Source organism: Mytilus edulis, chromosome 1 (assembly GCF_963676685.1).
Source record: "Mytilus edulis chromosome 1, xbMytEdul2.2, whole genome shotgun sequence".
In the NCBI taxonomy this organism is placed as follows: domain Eukaryota; kingdom Metazoa; phylum Mollusca; class Bivalvia; order Mytilida; family Mytilidae; genus Mytilus; species Mytilus edulis.
In genome coordinates this window covers 9,873,488-9,886,482 of record NC_092344.1, presented here as the reverse complement: position 1 = coordinate 9,886,482, position 12,995 = coordinate 9,873,488, and the positions used below count along the sequence as shown (strand labels likewise).

Here is a 12,995-nt window from a genome sequence, read left to right as displayed (position 1 = left end):
GTAATGAATATAATCACTGATGAGCTACCGGCATTGGATACATTACTTCGTGCCAATTTGATGAGTCAAATCGTTTCGAACTGATTTGTATAGTTTCTCCACTTGTTATGCTATTACATCACTTCATATAGTTTATCAATATATTTGTTATAACATGAGTAACACGATGGGTGCTACATGTGAAGCTGGATATGTTAACCCTTCCTGAGCATCTGTGATCAATCCTAATTTAAGTAGAGTTCGTATTGCTTGGTATTTAGTTTTCTATGTTTTGTTTTATGTATTGGATGGAATCATTGATATAAAGTAGACTGCTAAAGGATTTAACCTCTGATAGATTTATTTCCATTTTAGTAAATAAAGCAGATGCATATATCAGAACGATATTCTCATTGTATTTGACTTCAAACAAAATTGATTGCTTCCGTTATTTACTTACAGTGATTGCAACTTTGATGGCGTGTTCAATTTTTTGTTTAGCCAAGGTGTAATTTTCTGTTTGCAATAAACAGAAGGCCCATAGCTCTAATGCATCGGTATTGTTGTAGTGTCTTGGATTTTTGCAAACTGAGTAATAAAAAAAGATAATGTTTGTTAAATCGTGATAAAATGATACATTTTGATAAACATGTTCTACAGTGCAAAATTTTCATAAATAAACAAAAATGCATGTACAATAATGAAAAAAAACATGCGTAATGTCGACCAAACAAACTTTCATCTTTTTATATGTATTTTGAGGAAAGAACCTGAAGAATTAGATTGGATGACTCTTGAAGATGAGGTCAATGCTAGTATATTGTATATTGTAGTATATGGGATCTGAGGAACAAGTCTACTCTTAGAAAGTAAACCCAATCATTAGATTAAGGCATGCTACTGTGATGCCTCTAGTGCAGTGCTTCAAAAATATTTCAAAAAGGGGGGTCCGTCAAGGGGATCCTCTGTCTCCTTACCTATTTATTTTAGTGCTAGAATTACTAAGTGCAGCTATTAAAAATGACCCTGATGTTGAGGGTGTAACAATTAATGACTGATTTTCCGATGAGTCAATACGCTGATGATTCTTCCATAGTCCTGGATGGTGACCAAAAATCCCTAAATCAGTGTTTATACTTGTTTGATAAATTTTCAGAATGTGCTGGACTTAGGTGTTATGTTGATAAAACCGAAGCCGTATGGATTGAGTTAAAAAAGGGAAGTATGGAAAAACTTTTGCCAGAAAAAATCTTGTTTGGAACCATTCTGGGAGGTTTAAACTATTAGGTATATGTTTTGAGCTTGCTAAAATGGATAAAACTCTATGTAATTGTACAGCGAAGATAGACAGTATGAAGCCATTACTCAATACTTGGGCTTATAGAGAACTAACATATATTGGAAGGGTTGTGGTTATTAAAAATTTAACACTTCCCTTTTTCGTTCAAGTTCTGACTGTCCTTCCTAGCCCCCAGAAGGGGTTTTGAAGTAGATTCAGAATATATTTTTTTTAAAACTTTTTATGGAAAGGTAAACCGGATAAAATGAAAAGGGCAGTGATATGTCCGAACTCTGTGATGGTGGTCTTTAGATGCCTAATATTTATTATTTTTGCTATAATGTAAAAATGTCTTGGCTCTAAAAATTATTGATTCCCAAAATTACTCTCCTTGGAAAGTCTTGCTACTTAGTTATACACAAAAAATTGTGTTTTTTTTGGGGGGGGGGGGGGGGGTAATTTCACTCTTATGTCGAGAAGGTTTACTTTATTTAGCAGGAAAAGTTAATCCGTTTTGGCATGATATCCTGGTAAATTTTCCAAGTTAAAAAATTATCTTAAAGCTGAAAACAATACTGTAACTCTGACCCAGTCCATATGATTGAATCCGAACATCAAAATGGATGGCAAGCTGATTTTGAGGTTCAAATATATTAAAAATAGTATATTCTTCATTAATGATCTGAAGTCAGATAATAATACATTATTCTCATATGATGAATTTAAAAAAAAGTATGATATCAATACTAATTTTGTAGAATTTTATGGTATTTTAAATGCGATTCCAAAGAGATGAAAAGTATAATAGAAGGTAGTTCAAAATTGGAAATTATTGAAAATAAATAAATAGATAAAGTTAAAAAGGAACCAAAATCTTTTAAATTTTTCTATACATTATTTTTGGAAGATAAAAAAGTGATATCTTTATCTTCCCGTGAAAAATGGGAAAGAGATTAAATATGCAGATTGAGGATTGGAATGCTATTTATTCAATGCCCTTCATTATAACCAGAAACTCTTTTTTGCAAAACTTTCAATTTAAGATTGTTCATAGGATTCTACCATGTTATTCATTTTTATTAAAATGTAAATTAATAGAAACTGAACTTTGTACTTTTTGTTCAAAAATTAAAGACAATATCTTTCACATTTTTGGGGAATGTAATGTATCACAAAACTTCTGGCTATCGGTTATAGATTGGATTAAAAATTATGGCATTCTCCTGCCTTTTAGTGCAAAAGAAGTCATTTTAGGTGTGACTGAGGATTTTGTTAACAATAAAACAGTTAATAATATTTTGTTGTTACTCAAATATTATATATACAAATGTAGATGTAAGAACATATCCCCACAAAATATGATGGGGTAGAATATTTAAGATATTGGATTAATATAGAAAAATACTCTGTATGTTTCTTAACCCCTGTACAAAAAGTAAAAATGGATCAGAAATAGCATTTGTTAGAAGCAGCTTTTATTTGATTTATTTGATTAATTAACAAAATCATTTGTAATATTTATATCTATATCTTATTATATCCTTATGGCTTAATTGATTTATCAAGTATTACTTTATTTTTTATAATGTGTATCGAATACTTTAGTATGTAATTTCACATGTTTCATCATCAAAAATAAAATAATTACAAAAAAAGAAAAGAAAATAAGGTCAATTCCATTTCACAATTATTGATAAACAAGGCATATGAATAGAATACAGTTATACAAATTATGGTTATCCTGGTTCGATGTTTGAATGAGATATATTTGTATGTATTGATATATTAAGTTTTTCTTATTTTGTTATACATTTATAATTGCAAAAAATGTAAGACCTTAAGTTTACCTCTAGAAAACCGTTGTAGGTTAGATTAAATTTTTCTAAAATCTAGAAATCTTGCCACATCTAGATGTGTGTTAGACAATTCAACATTTTATAAAAACATCAAAAGATACAAAAATTCAAAATTTGTACTATTCAGTTCACATCAAATAACTATCTGTATTTGTCTTCTTTAAAACATAGATTAACGTTGCATATGTTCTTATACGTAGTATTGAATTGCATCACGATAATTATGCACAAAGAACAATATTTAAAAGTTGTCAGTCATTCATTTACCTTTAAAATTGCTTGATCATTTTTAATTATGCTGCACGTAAAAACATTATCATATCCATTTAGAAACATGTACGTAGAAATAATAAGTTACTCACAAAGATTAAGAACTTCAACAGCTTTGTTATATTCCTTCTGTAGAATAAAAAAATATGAATGTTAGAATAAATAAGTATGCCGAAAAACTAATGTATAACAATTTGTCATTGAGAAATTCTTGGCAAATTGTGATCCCGCCAAAAATGTTGCATTGCATAAGTTTTTTCTCTCTCTCTAAATGTCAATGCCGTCTTTACACTAAATCTGTAGTAGGTTGGATGTTTACTGATTGATATTCTAGACGTTGATATATGATTTTCTTTATCAATTGTTATTTTCATAAGTGTTTCTCATTTTTTAAATAGATTATACCGTATGTTTTCCCGTTTGTATTGTTTTACACTAGTATTTTTTGGGGGCCCTTTATAGCTTGCTGTTTGGTGTGTGCCACGGCTCCGTATTGAAGATCGTACCTTGACCTATGAAAGTTTATTTCTATAAATTATAACTTGGATGGAGAGTTGTCTCATTGGCACTCATACCACATTGTCCTATATTTATTTGAACTAGCTGTTGGTAGATTCGATCGCTCTCTGATCTGTAATTTGTGTCGTTTTTGTTGTGAGGAACGTATAGCTACCATGCTCCGTCCGGTCCGTGTTTTCCTTTTTCTCCTTTGTATCGATTTAATGTGTAAAGCACTTTTTCAACTGATTTTTATGGTTGGTTATTATGTTGTACTGTTACAACATTGTCCAAGGTTAAAGGGGAGTGGAATGAAAAACATCTTTAACCCGCCAAATTCCTTATATGGTTGTCCCATGTCAGTAGTCAGCAGTTCAAAGGTTGTGGTTGGTTCATGTCTGTCATATCTCGTACATTAACTTGTTATACATTAGACCGTTATTTTTCTAAATTGAGTTTGTCTGAGCTGAAAACACACTATGGGTTTTATTTATTGTTGGAGGCAGTGATGTTGTCTCATTGACAATTAAACCACATCTTTTAAATTAAACGCAGTATGATTGTAACGTAGACCACTGGTAGCAAGTGTGCCAGCTTACAATAGTTATCAAAGGTACCAGGATTATAATTAAGTACGCCAGACACTCGTTTCGTCTACATAAGACTCATCAGTGACGCTCATATCAAAATATTTATAAAGCCAAACAAGTGAAAAGTTGAAGAGCATTGAGGATCCAAAATTCCAAAAAAGTCGTGCCAAATACGGCTAAGGTAATCTATGCCTGGGATAAGAAAATCCTTAGTTTTTCGAAAATTATAAAGTTTTGTAAACAGGAAATTTATAAAAATTACCACATTACTGATATTCATGTCAACACCGAAGTGTTGACTACTGGGCTGGTGAAACTACAAATCAGGATATTTGGTTTAATGGTCAACGAGTCAATGAGAATGTAGATGTAATAGGCAAATGTGTGTTATTTTGATATAAAAGTATGATTGCTTTGCAGTTGAACACAGTATTGTACTAATTATTGGTCTTGACATTTGGTGGCCTCATTTTCACATTTTTAAAGGGTAATTTAAAAAAATAAATATTATATAGGCATTCATAACAGGACAAAGATACTTCAACGGAATTTGAAAAATGAATAGTTTTGCTAATACGAAATTCGAAAAATATTTCAATTCGTCGAATAAACTTGTTTTGATTTTGTTTGCCTTTTAAATGAAACTACCAATACTAATCGAAATATAAATGGATATGGGTTAAAATCTGTATTTCAAATTTGTAAGAGAAATTTCAATTATCATTTCTGAAAGTGTTCCGGTAATTTTTAAGAACGTCGTCTTTATGTTCTTTTTTTTTTTTTAAGTATATGCTTAATTTATTCAATATTTGTTCTCAGAGCTATTCTAAAAACGTGAAAATAAAACAACTGTCTATTGTTGAAACCAGTATGTTTCTGTGTCTTCCTTGTTTAACTGCAAGTCATATCCGTTTTCAATTGCACAGACAATGCATAATATTTTACTTACCAATATATAATGACACCTTGCACAAATTAACCAACATCTATATAACAATGTATAAATATTCATCTTGGAATGTTCTGGTAACTCTGACATCAGTAAAATACACTTGGTTGCAAGTTCAAAAGCCATGAATAATATTATCCTTGTATGACTTTCGTAAAGGTCATCACATATATGAACCAAATCTTTCATCACCTGGTATTCCAGCTTTTAAATAAAAAAATATTACTGAATTGATTGAATTATAGAGAACAAGCAATCAAAATGATATCCCGTAAAGTTATTAAATCTTCCATTTCAAAAGTGTGTCTATAATAACTTTTAATCTGATGCTTCTTTTTTTTCATTTTTCATTCGTTTTGTAAATTTCATAAAAAATCCTATACTATTGTAATAATGTTATATATATTTAGATTAAGAATAAAGATCATGCATTAATTTGTCGGCCAAATACAAAGTATATCGATGTCAGATATAGAAATAATTCAAACTGTATATTTAAAACTATAATTCATGTAATAGTATTTTGAAAATCCCTAACTTGCAAAGATTAAAAGAACAAGAATGCCGAACTCAAAGGAAAATTCAAAACAGAGATTCTCTACTCAAAAGTTTTTGCACATAGATTCGTATGAACTGTATATGTATACATATTGAACAATTGAATGTTTCATTAATTAATGTATTTCCGCAAATTTAAGTAGCAAAATATTACTTTTTTTTTTTTTTTTTTTTTTTTTTTTTTTAAATTTAACAGGTTCGGAAGGTCCAGAAGAATGTTTGTTTTTTCGTCATATCAAGTATTTCTAAACATTGAATATTTTCAAACTTTTGAATAATGTTGTTAGACTTTGATTTTTATTAATGTTATGATGACAAATACAATTATTTTAAATATCCCAAAATATCAGCTACTTCAGAAGATAATTTCAGATTTGAAACAGGATAATACGAATCAAAATCAAAATAAAAACTGAACCACAATGTAAGTATAGGCAAATTGATGACACAAACAAGTTGATGTAATCTTAACTGAAAATTAAAGTAATTTGGGTTTAGAATAACGAACTTTGACTTTAAAAATATTTTGATATGAGCGTCACTGATGAGTCTTATGTAGACGAAACGCGTGTCTGGCGTACTAAATTTTAATCCTGGTACCTTTGATAACTATTTATCATTTAGTTGCCGATTGTTTGGTTTTCGGCGTTCAGTGATGAAGTTGAAGTAATTCCTTCATATGTTTATTGACGCCATTTTGAGTTGATTGACTGTTATGAAATATCTGCGTCAACGACAATCACGGATATGTTCCAATTATAATCGGCACATTCATTTTCTCTATTTTGCTATCGTGTTATTACCGAATAGGATCATTTAAAAAAGTATTTGTACTTATATAAGCAACATAAAGGGTACTACACATGGAGCAGACATTTTTTATTCTTCCTGATCACCAGATTTTGGTGTGATACAGTTTGAAATATTTATAATGACATACAGACTACTTACATGAATTTCTCTTCTAATTACCTTTTCACTTTGTTTCGCCTCAACTTGAATTGTATTCCAAATAATCGAACTTGTTTCGGTATAATCATACAAATCTGGACTCCCGTAACAAATCAATCCTGAAAGATGCATTTTCAGACGATATTAAAAATTCATCTAAACAAAATAGTTTACTGAATGTTCTTTCATGCCTTCGTCATTTATTTTGGGATGCATGTCACATATAGCGTGTAGTATTTTTACCTTGCCTGTATGTTAAATTTCTTAAATTATTATTCTCATGAAAATGTTAAAGAAAAGGTAGCAACTATCTTAATCGTCAAAAACGCAAGAATAGAAAATTATCTAAAACTTGTCAACACAGAAAAAAAGTCCTCAATAAAATCAATTACTGGTAATAGATCATACATGGGTATTTTGTCGAAAGACATAACGTGAACTAGAAATATAGAATACCTATGTTCACTATGACGACATATGCAGAAATCTATGTTTTTTTTTATTCCAATAGTTGTTGTCGCCTTAATTTATAGTACCTATCTTCAATTAAAATTATATGTTGCAACATTCAAGCAGGTCCTGTCTATGGAGTATGTATCTCCCAGTTGCTACGATATTCCAGAGCTTATATTTCATATCATGATTTCCATGTTAAGTGGCTGATTGAAAAAAAGATTTTCCATGTGTTGACCTGACCGTTTTGGAATACCTATTTCACAATTTATCCTGGTACCTTTGATAACTATTTACTGTATTTAGGGAAATCGCAGACCAGTCTTCTTCCCCTGAATGTGACCTATCGTATTAGACTTATCACCTGGTTACACGGACACATGTTGCATGAGCAACTCGACGATTTTGGGATCACTCGAAGTTTATTTTCGAGATATTACTTTGCAGTTGCCTCTCTTTTATTCATAAAATGAAAACATACCTGTATAAAAACTTCTTGCAGCATCAAAAACACTACCTGGCATCTGAAAAACATACATTATTTGTTAATTATATTCAACAAAGATAATAATACATCAAAGCTGACTTTAAAAAAAAAACATATTTGCCTTAACACAAAAATGGTGTTAGGTTTATATTGACCATTTTGTATGGGGATAAATTGAACATGACCAGTTTATATATGTATGGATAATAAGATGAAAGTGACACATTTCAAAAATACCAAATTGAGATCTGTATAACTTTAATGTTACGTTTTTAATTTAAATGTGACGATATTGTGAATGTGATATTAGGTTTGTAAAACCTTACATATTAAACAACCATTAGTTAAATCAGTCAAAAATAGAAATTTTTGCGAATTTAGCTGTCGATATTTTTCTGATGTTCAAAATGTATCTTCAAATCCATGTATTCCTATTTAATGACAGGGAATTCTACGCTCTCTAATGTAAAGTTAGTTAAAATTAATCGTGCTAATCATAGTCTTTATTTTCGTGACATAAGTGATCTACAGATCATATAGATTTATTTCGTTAAAATCCAATACATATTTACAAACCCGTGCAAATAGTTGAGATATTGACATCATAAGATAATGACGAGGGAACGTCACCATCTAAAAATGGATAATTAACAATAAGAAATGACAAATCATCTCGTTTATCATAATTGTATCAGAGAAATAAACGTTTGAAGAAGAAGAACAAAATACAAATTAAGGCGACAAGACTTTGACAATAATGTTATCTCATAAATCGTTTCAAAAGATAAATTTAGGTAAAAATAAAAGAACTGAGGGAATCGTAACTTCAAATGAATCGAAAGCGGTTTCGTGTTCATAAATTTTCCTTATTAAACCAAATTGACTAAGATAAAGTTGTATTAAAAAAAAATAAAAGATATACCTACACATGATGCAATGTTACTGTTGTATTTGCAGATTTTATAAATGAAAAGATATCTATCATATGATCTTAATCGATTTAATTTGACCATTAGACAGTGGTATGAGGGGTTAAGCTAGCTATAACAACCAGGTTCAATCATCATTTTCAACATAGGTAAATGACTGTACCAAGTCAGAAATATGACAGTTATTGTTCCTCGGAGTTCATTATTTTTTTAATTTTTCTTATTATTCAAGAAATTAATACTGTCAATCAAAATAACACTTTGCAGCAGTACATCTGGCATTGAATGAAAAATATACATTACACACCTTCAAAAGAAGCAGTGAACACATTCTGTACTGTTTTCCAATTTCTTTGCTCTTATCTGCCAACACGTGTTCCGTTTGATCGGTCCTTTTGCTTGTTTTTATTTTGTTAAATTCTTGGTCTAATCTGGCTTTTATTTCAGCAATGCTATCCTTAGCGTGTTCTGGATTTCCAATTTTAAGCTGTTGGTTAGCCAGTTCAAGTAATGCAATATTGTCTGCCTTATCAGCTTAAAAAACAATGAAACAGTAAAAGTTCACAATGATAAAAAAATCAATCATCGAAAATACCTACTGGGTCTATCAGTTATATCATAAAAGTTTTAAAGCTCTTTCAAAAAAAATAATTTATTGCACTATAGTTGTTATAATGAATACCATGTCTACAGCATTTGACAGGGCACCCCTGTAGGATAAGATTACTGAAGTTTTGAGGTTTCCGGTTTTTGAAATAGTTTGTTATAAAGCATCGAAAAAGTATTTACACTCATACATTTTTCAAAATTTAATTCAAACAGTGGGAGTCAATTAAACCTGACAAATGTAAACGTTGTATAGTCATCAAACTCATGTATTTTTTTTCTAATTAATCGCTTTTGGTGATGTAGCTTCTACTTTTTGTACATTCTTGACTTTTCCATTTTTGTTTTGATTTGAGCGTTTTTGATAAAAATAGTAAAAATAAAATGTATTTTTTTTCTTATTTTGTAGTGTGCGTATCTAATGTATGTCATAAACTGACATAAAAGACTATTTACACTTATGTTAGACACCCAACATGTTATTTTGTTGTTATATGATACCTCTTGAATTTCGAATCGAAGGGCCAAATGTCATCTTTTTATAACTTCTTCTTGTAAGATTATTGTCATTAATAGAGATCATGCTACATTGTTTATATAGTTTAAGAAGAAAATGAGTTTTCACTTAAAACACCAATACACACGATACAACCGAACCTAGTATTTTGATAAAAAAACCCGATTGATGTTAATTCTTTATCGATGTTATCATGTAGCACAAGGAGGGTAGCTTAGCCATCACTTGAAGGGAAAAAGTTGTTTTAATATAATAAACGTTATCGAAATAACTTTAGAATGAAAAACGTGTTATTACATTTTTCAGATTAAAAGCACTATATTTTGTAGTTTTGATATTTACCCAAAGTCTGTGTATCTTCTTCTACTATAGTTGCATCTACGTGTGTTTCTTCGACTGATTCACGGTCATCTCTATCGTTCAATACGTGTTTAGATTCATAAGGCATTGTGGTTGTTCTTATTTGGTTAATGTCTTGGTCTAATCTGTTTTCAAATTCTATTTCAGCAATGCTATCTTTTGCATGTTGTGGATTTCCAATGTTCAGCTTTTGATCTGTCAATTCCAGTAATACATCATTGTCTGCTTCATCAGGTAGCGCTTCAAAACAAAATTGAAACGGAAAGTTCACCAAATATGTTAAATCAATCAGCTGAAAAAATAGCTGTCGCTTCAACCAGCATTCTTTATGTTTTTTTAGATGTAAAATATGTCTCTTTTTCTGTCTCCAATGTCCTATAAATTTGACAGAAATCGGACAAGAAAATCTGTCAAAAGTTATTGCAAATAAAAGAATAAAATAGCCATAAGAGTCTTCCATTGAAGACACATTGATGTATATTGCACTGTAGGTGAATACGACGATTTATCATGTATCAAGAGCTAACAGATATATTTAGATAAAACGGTAACATACTCACAGAATATAAAGAATGTATTAATGTTCAATTCAAATTATAATAATAATATATATTTAGTTAAAAATGTTATTCAACAATCCTGTCATTCAAGAGATCTTCCTAAAAAACTCGTCAAATGTACAACAAGGAGTGACACATGTCGGTTATCCATTATGGGTTCTCAAACTAAATGCATAGCAGGGTATTTACAGATGGAATAAAAAAATGAGAAAAGTATGTATACACGGAAATAGTAGCCGTGTGTTTTTTATACATGTTTTCGAATCGTATGATAATGTTCTACTATAACTTCCATAAAAGTCATTTAGAGTAGAAAAACTATAAACATTAACTTATACCAGTAATAAAAGATATCTATAATTTTGTCAATCGAAACTTGATATAACGTGTTCAAGAAAAAATCTATTTTAAGTTCTAACCATATGAAGATATGCAAATGTTCTATATTTTGTAGTTTTAATATTTACCAAAATTTCGATTATGTTCTACAACTGAAGATGTATTTACGGTCGTCTCCTCGGATGTTTCACGACCATCATATTCCTCCAACACTATTTCAGTTTCATCAATCATTTCGCTTGTTCTCTCTTGTTTACTGTCTTGATCTGTTCTAGCTTCTACTTCAGCAAGGCTTACCTTTGTTCCAATGCTCAGTTGTTGGTCTGTCATTTCAAGAAACGCATCATTGTCTGCTTCCTCAGCTTTAAAATGTTTTATAAGCTAATTATTAAAAACCAATGATTGAAAAAAAATCAACTAAAATCCTTATCACTTCTATTAGTAGGACTGCTGAAAAGATTTACGACAACTGCTTTTTTTAAAAGTAAGTGTTTGTAAATAGTTTGTTCTAAAGGAGCTATGTACAAGTAGTAACAGAAATATTTAACTTCAAGGTAAATTAAAAAAAGGTGATATCCATAAAACCTCACAAAATGAAATTTTGACCCTTGAAATAACAAACAATGTAAACGCCATCAAAAATCATGTCAGTACTGTCATTGTCTTAGATCAGTTTGGTCATGTTGCTCAAATATTTACATATCCTTTTGTCTTCTATTTTTGTTCTATTGTTTTGGGTGTTATTTGTGAATATAATTAAAAGGAATGTTCTATCTGATTTCATACTGTCAGTTTCATGTCATGAACCCATATAAAATTATTTGTAAATTAAGGTAGAAACACGAATTTTCACTGGAAACGCACAATTCAACCGAACCTAGTAATCTGATTCAAAAACTGATGGGTGTTGATCATACGTCGAGATTGAGAATGGAAATGGGGAATGTGTCAAAGAGACAACTACCCGACCATAGAACAGACAACATCAGATAGACACCAACAGGTCTTCAATGCAGCGAGAAATTCCCGCACCCGGAGGCGTCATTCAGCTGGCCCCTAAACACATATATATACTAGTTCATTGATAATGAACGCCATACTAAACTCCAAATTGTACAAAAGAAACTAAAATTAAAAAAAAATACAAGACTACAAGACTAACAAAGGCCAGAGGCTCCTGACTTGGGACAGGCGCAAACATGTGGCGGGGTTAAACATGTTTTTGAGGTCTCAACCCTCCCCGTATGCCTCTAGTCAATGTAGAAAAGTAAACGCATAACAATACGCACATTAAAATTCAGTTCAAGAGAAGTTCTAGTCTGATGTCAGAAGAGGTAGCCAAAGAAAATAAACAAAATGACAATAATACATAAATAACAACAGACTACTAGCAGTTAACTGACATGCTAGCTCCAGACTTCAATTAAACTGATTGAAAGATTATGTCTTCATCATATGAATATCAGGCACCATACTTCCCATTAGGGGTTAAGTACCATACCATCATGACATATATTAGAAGAACATAACCCGTGTAATGCCAACAAATTGTTTTTAAATAAATGCGTTCAGTTCCGATGCAAAGACCCTTTAGGTATCATTCCACCAATTAATACCTCAAATTTAGAACGTATGTGAAAGTAGGCCTACTCAGACAAAAAAATAGTGCATTTGATGTCATTGCTTACTTAAACTAACCAACAAATTGACAGAAATGAATGTTTTGGTGAAAGAGAAATATATTAAGAGCATTTTGAGCTAAAATTTACTTATTTATGAGTTTGTATTCAAAATTGAGGATTAATGCACTCCAT

The 12,995-nt window shown here is 30.5% G+C and overlaps 1 protein-coding gene across 1 annotated transcript in view; it reads right to left on the bottom strand.

Annotated features, from left to right (window-relative positions):
• The window catches only part of LOC139523583 (3'-5' exoribonuclease HELZ2-like), a 60,479-nt gene that overhangs the window by 28,544 nt on the left and 18,940 nt on the right, over window positions 1-12,995 (bottom strand). The window contains exons 7-14 of the mRNA XM_071317714.1: window positions 11,310-11,543; window positions 10,265-10,522; window positions 9,107-9,333; window positions 7,865-7,907; window positions 6,952-7,049; window positions 5,422-5,625; window positions 3,477-3,513; window positions 440-567 (exon numbers count right to left, since the gene is read on the bottom strand). Coding sequence (XP_071173815.1) covers window positions 440-567; window positions 3,477-3,513; window positions 5,422-5,625; window positions 6,952-7,049; window positions 7,865-7,907; window positions 9,107-9,333; window positions 10,265-10,522; window positions 11,310-11,543 — 1,229 coding nt within the window. The remainder of the gene's footprint in view (window positions 1-439; window positions 568-3,476; window positions 3,514-5,421; window positions 5,626-6,951; window positions 7,050-7,864; window positions 7,908-9,106; window positions 9,334-10,264; window positions 10,523-11,309; window positions 11,544-12,995) is intronic.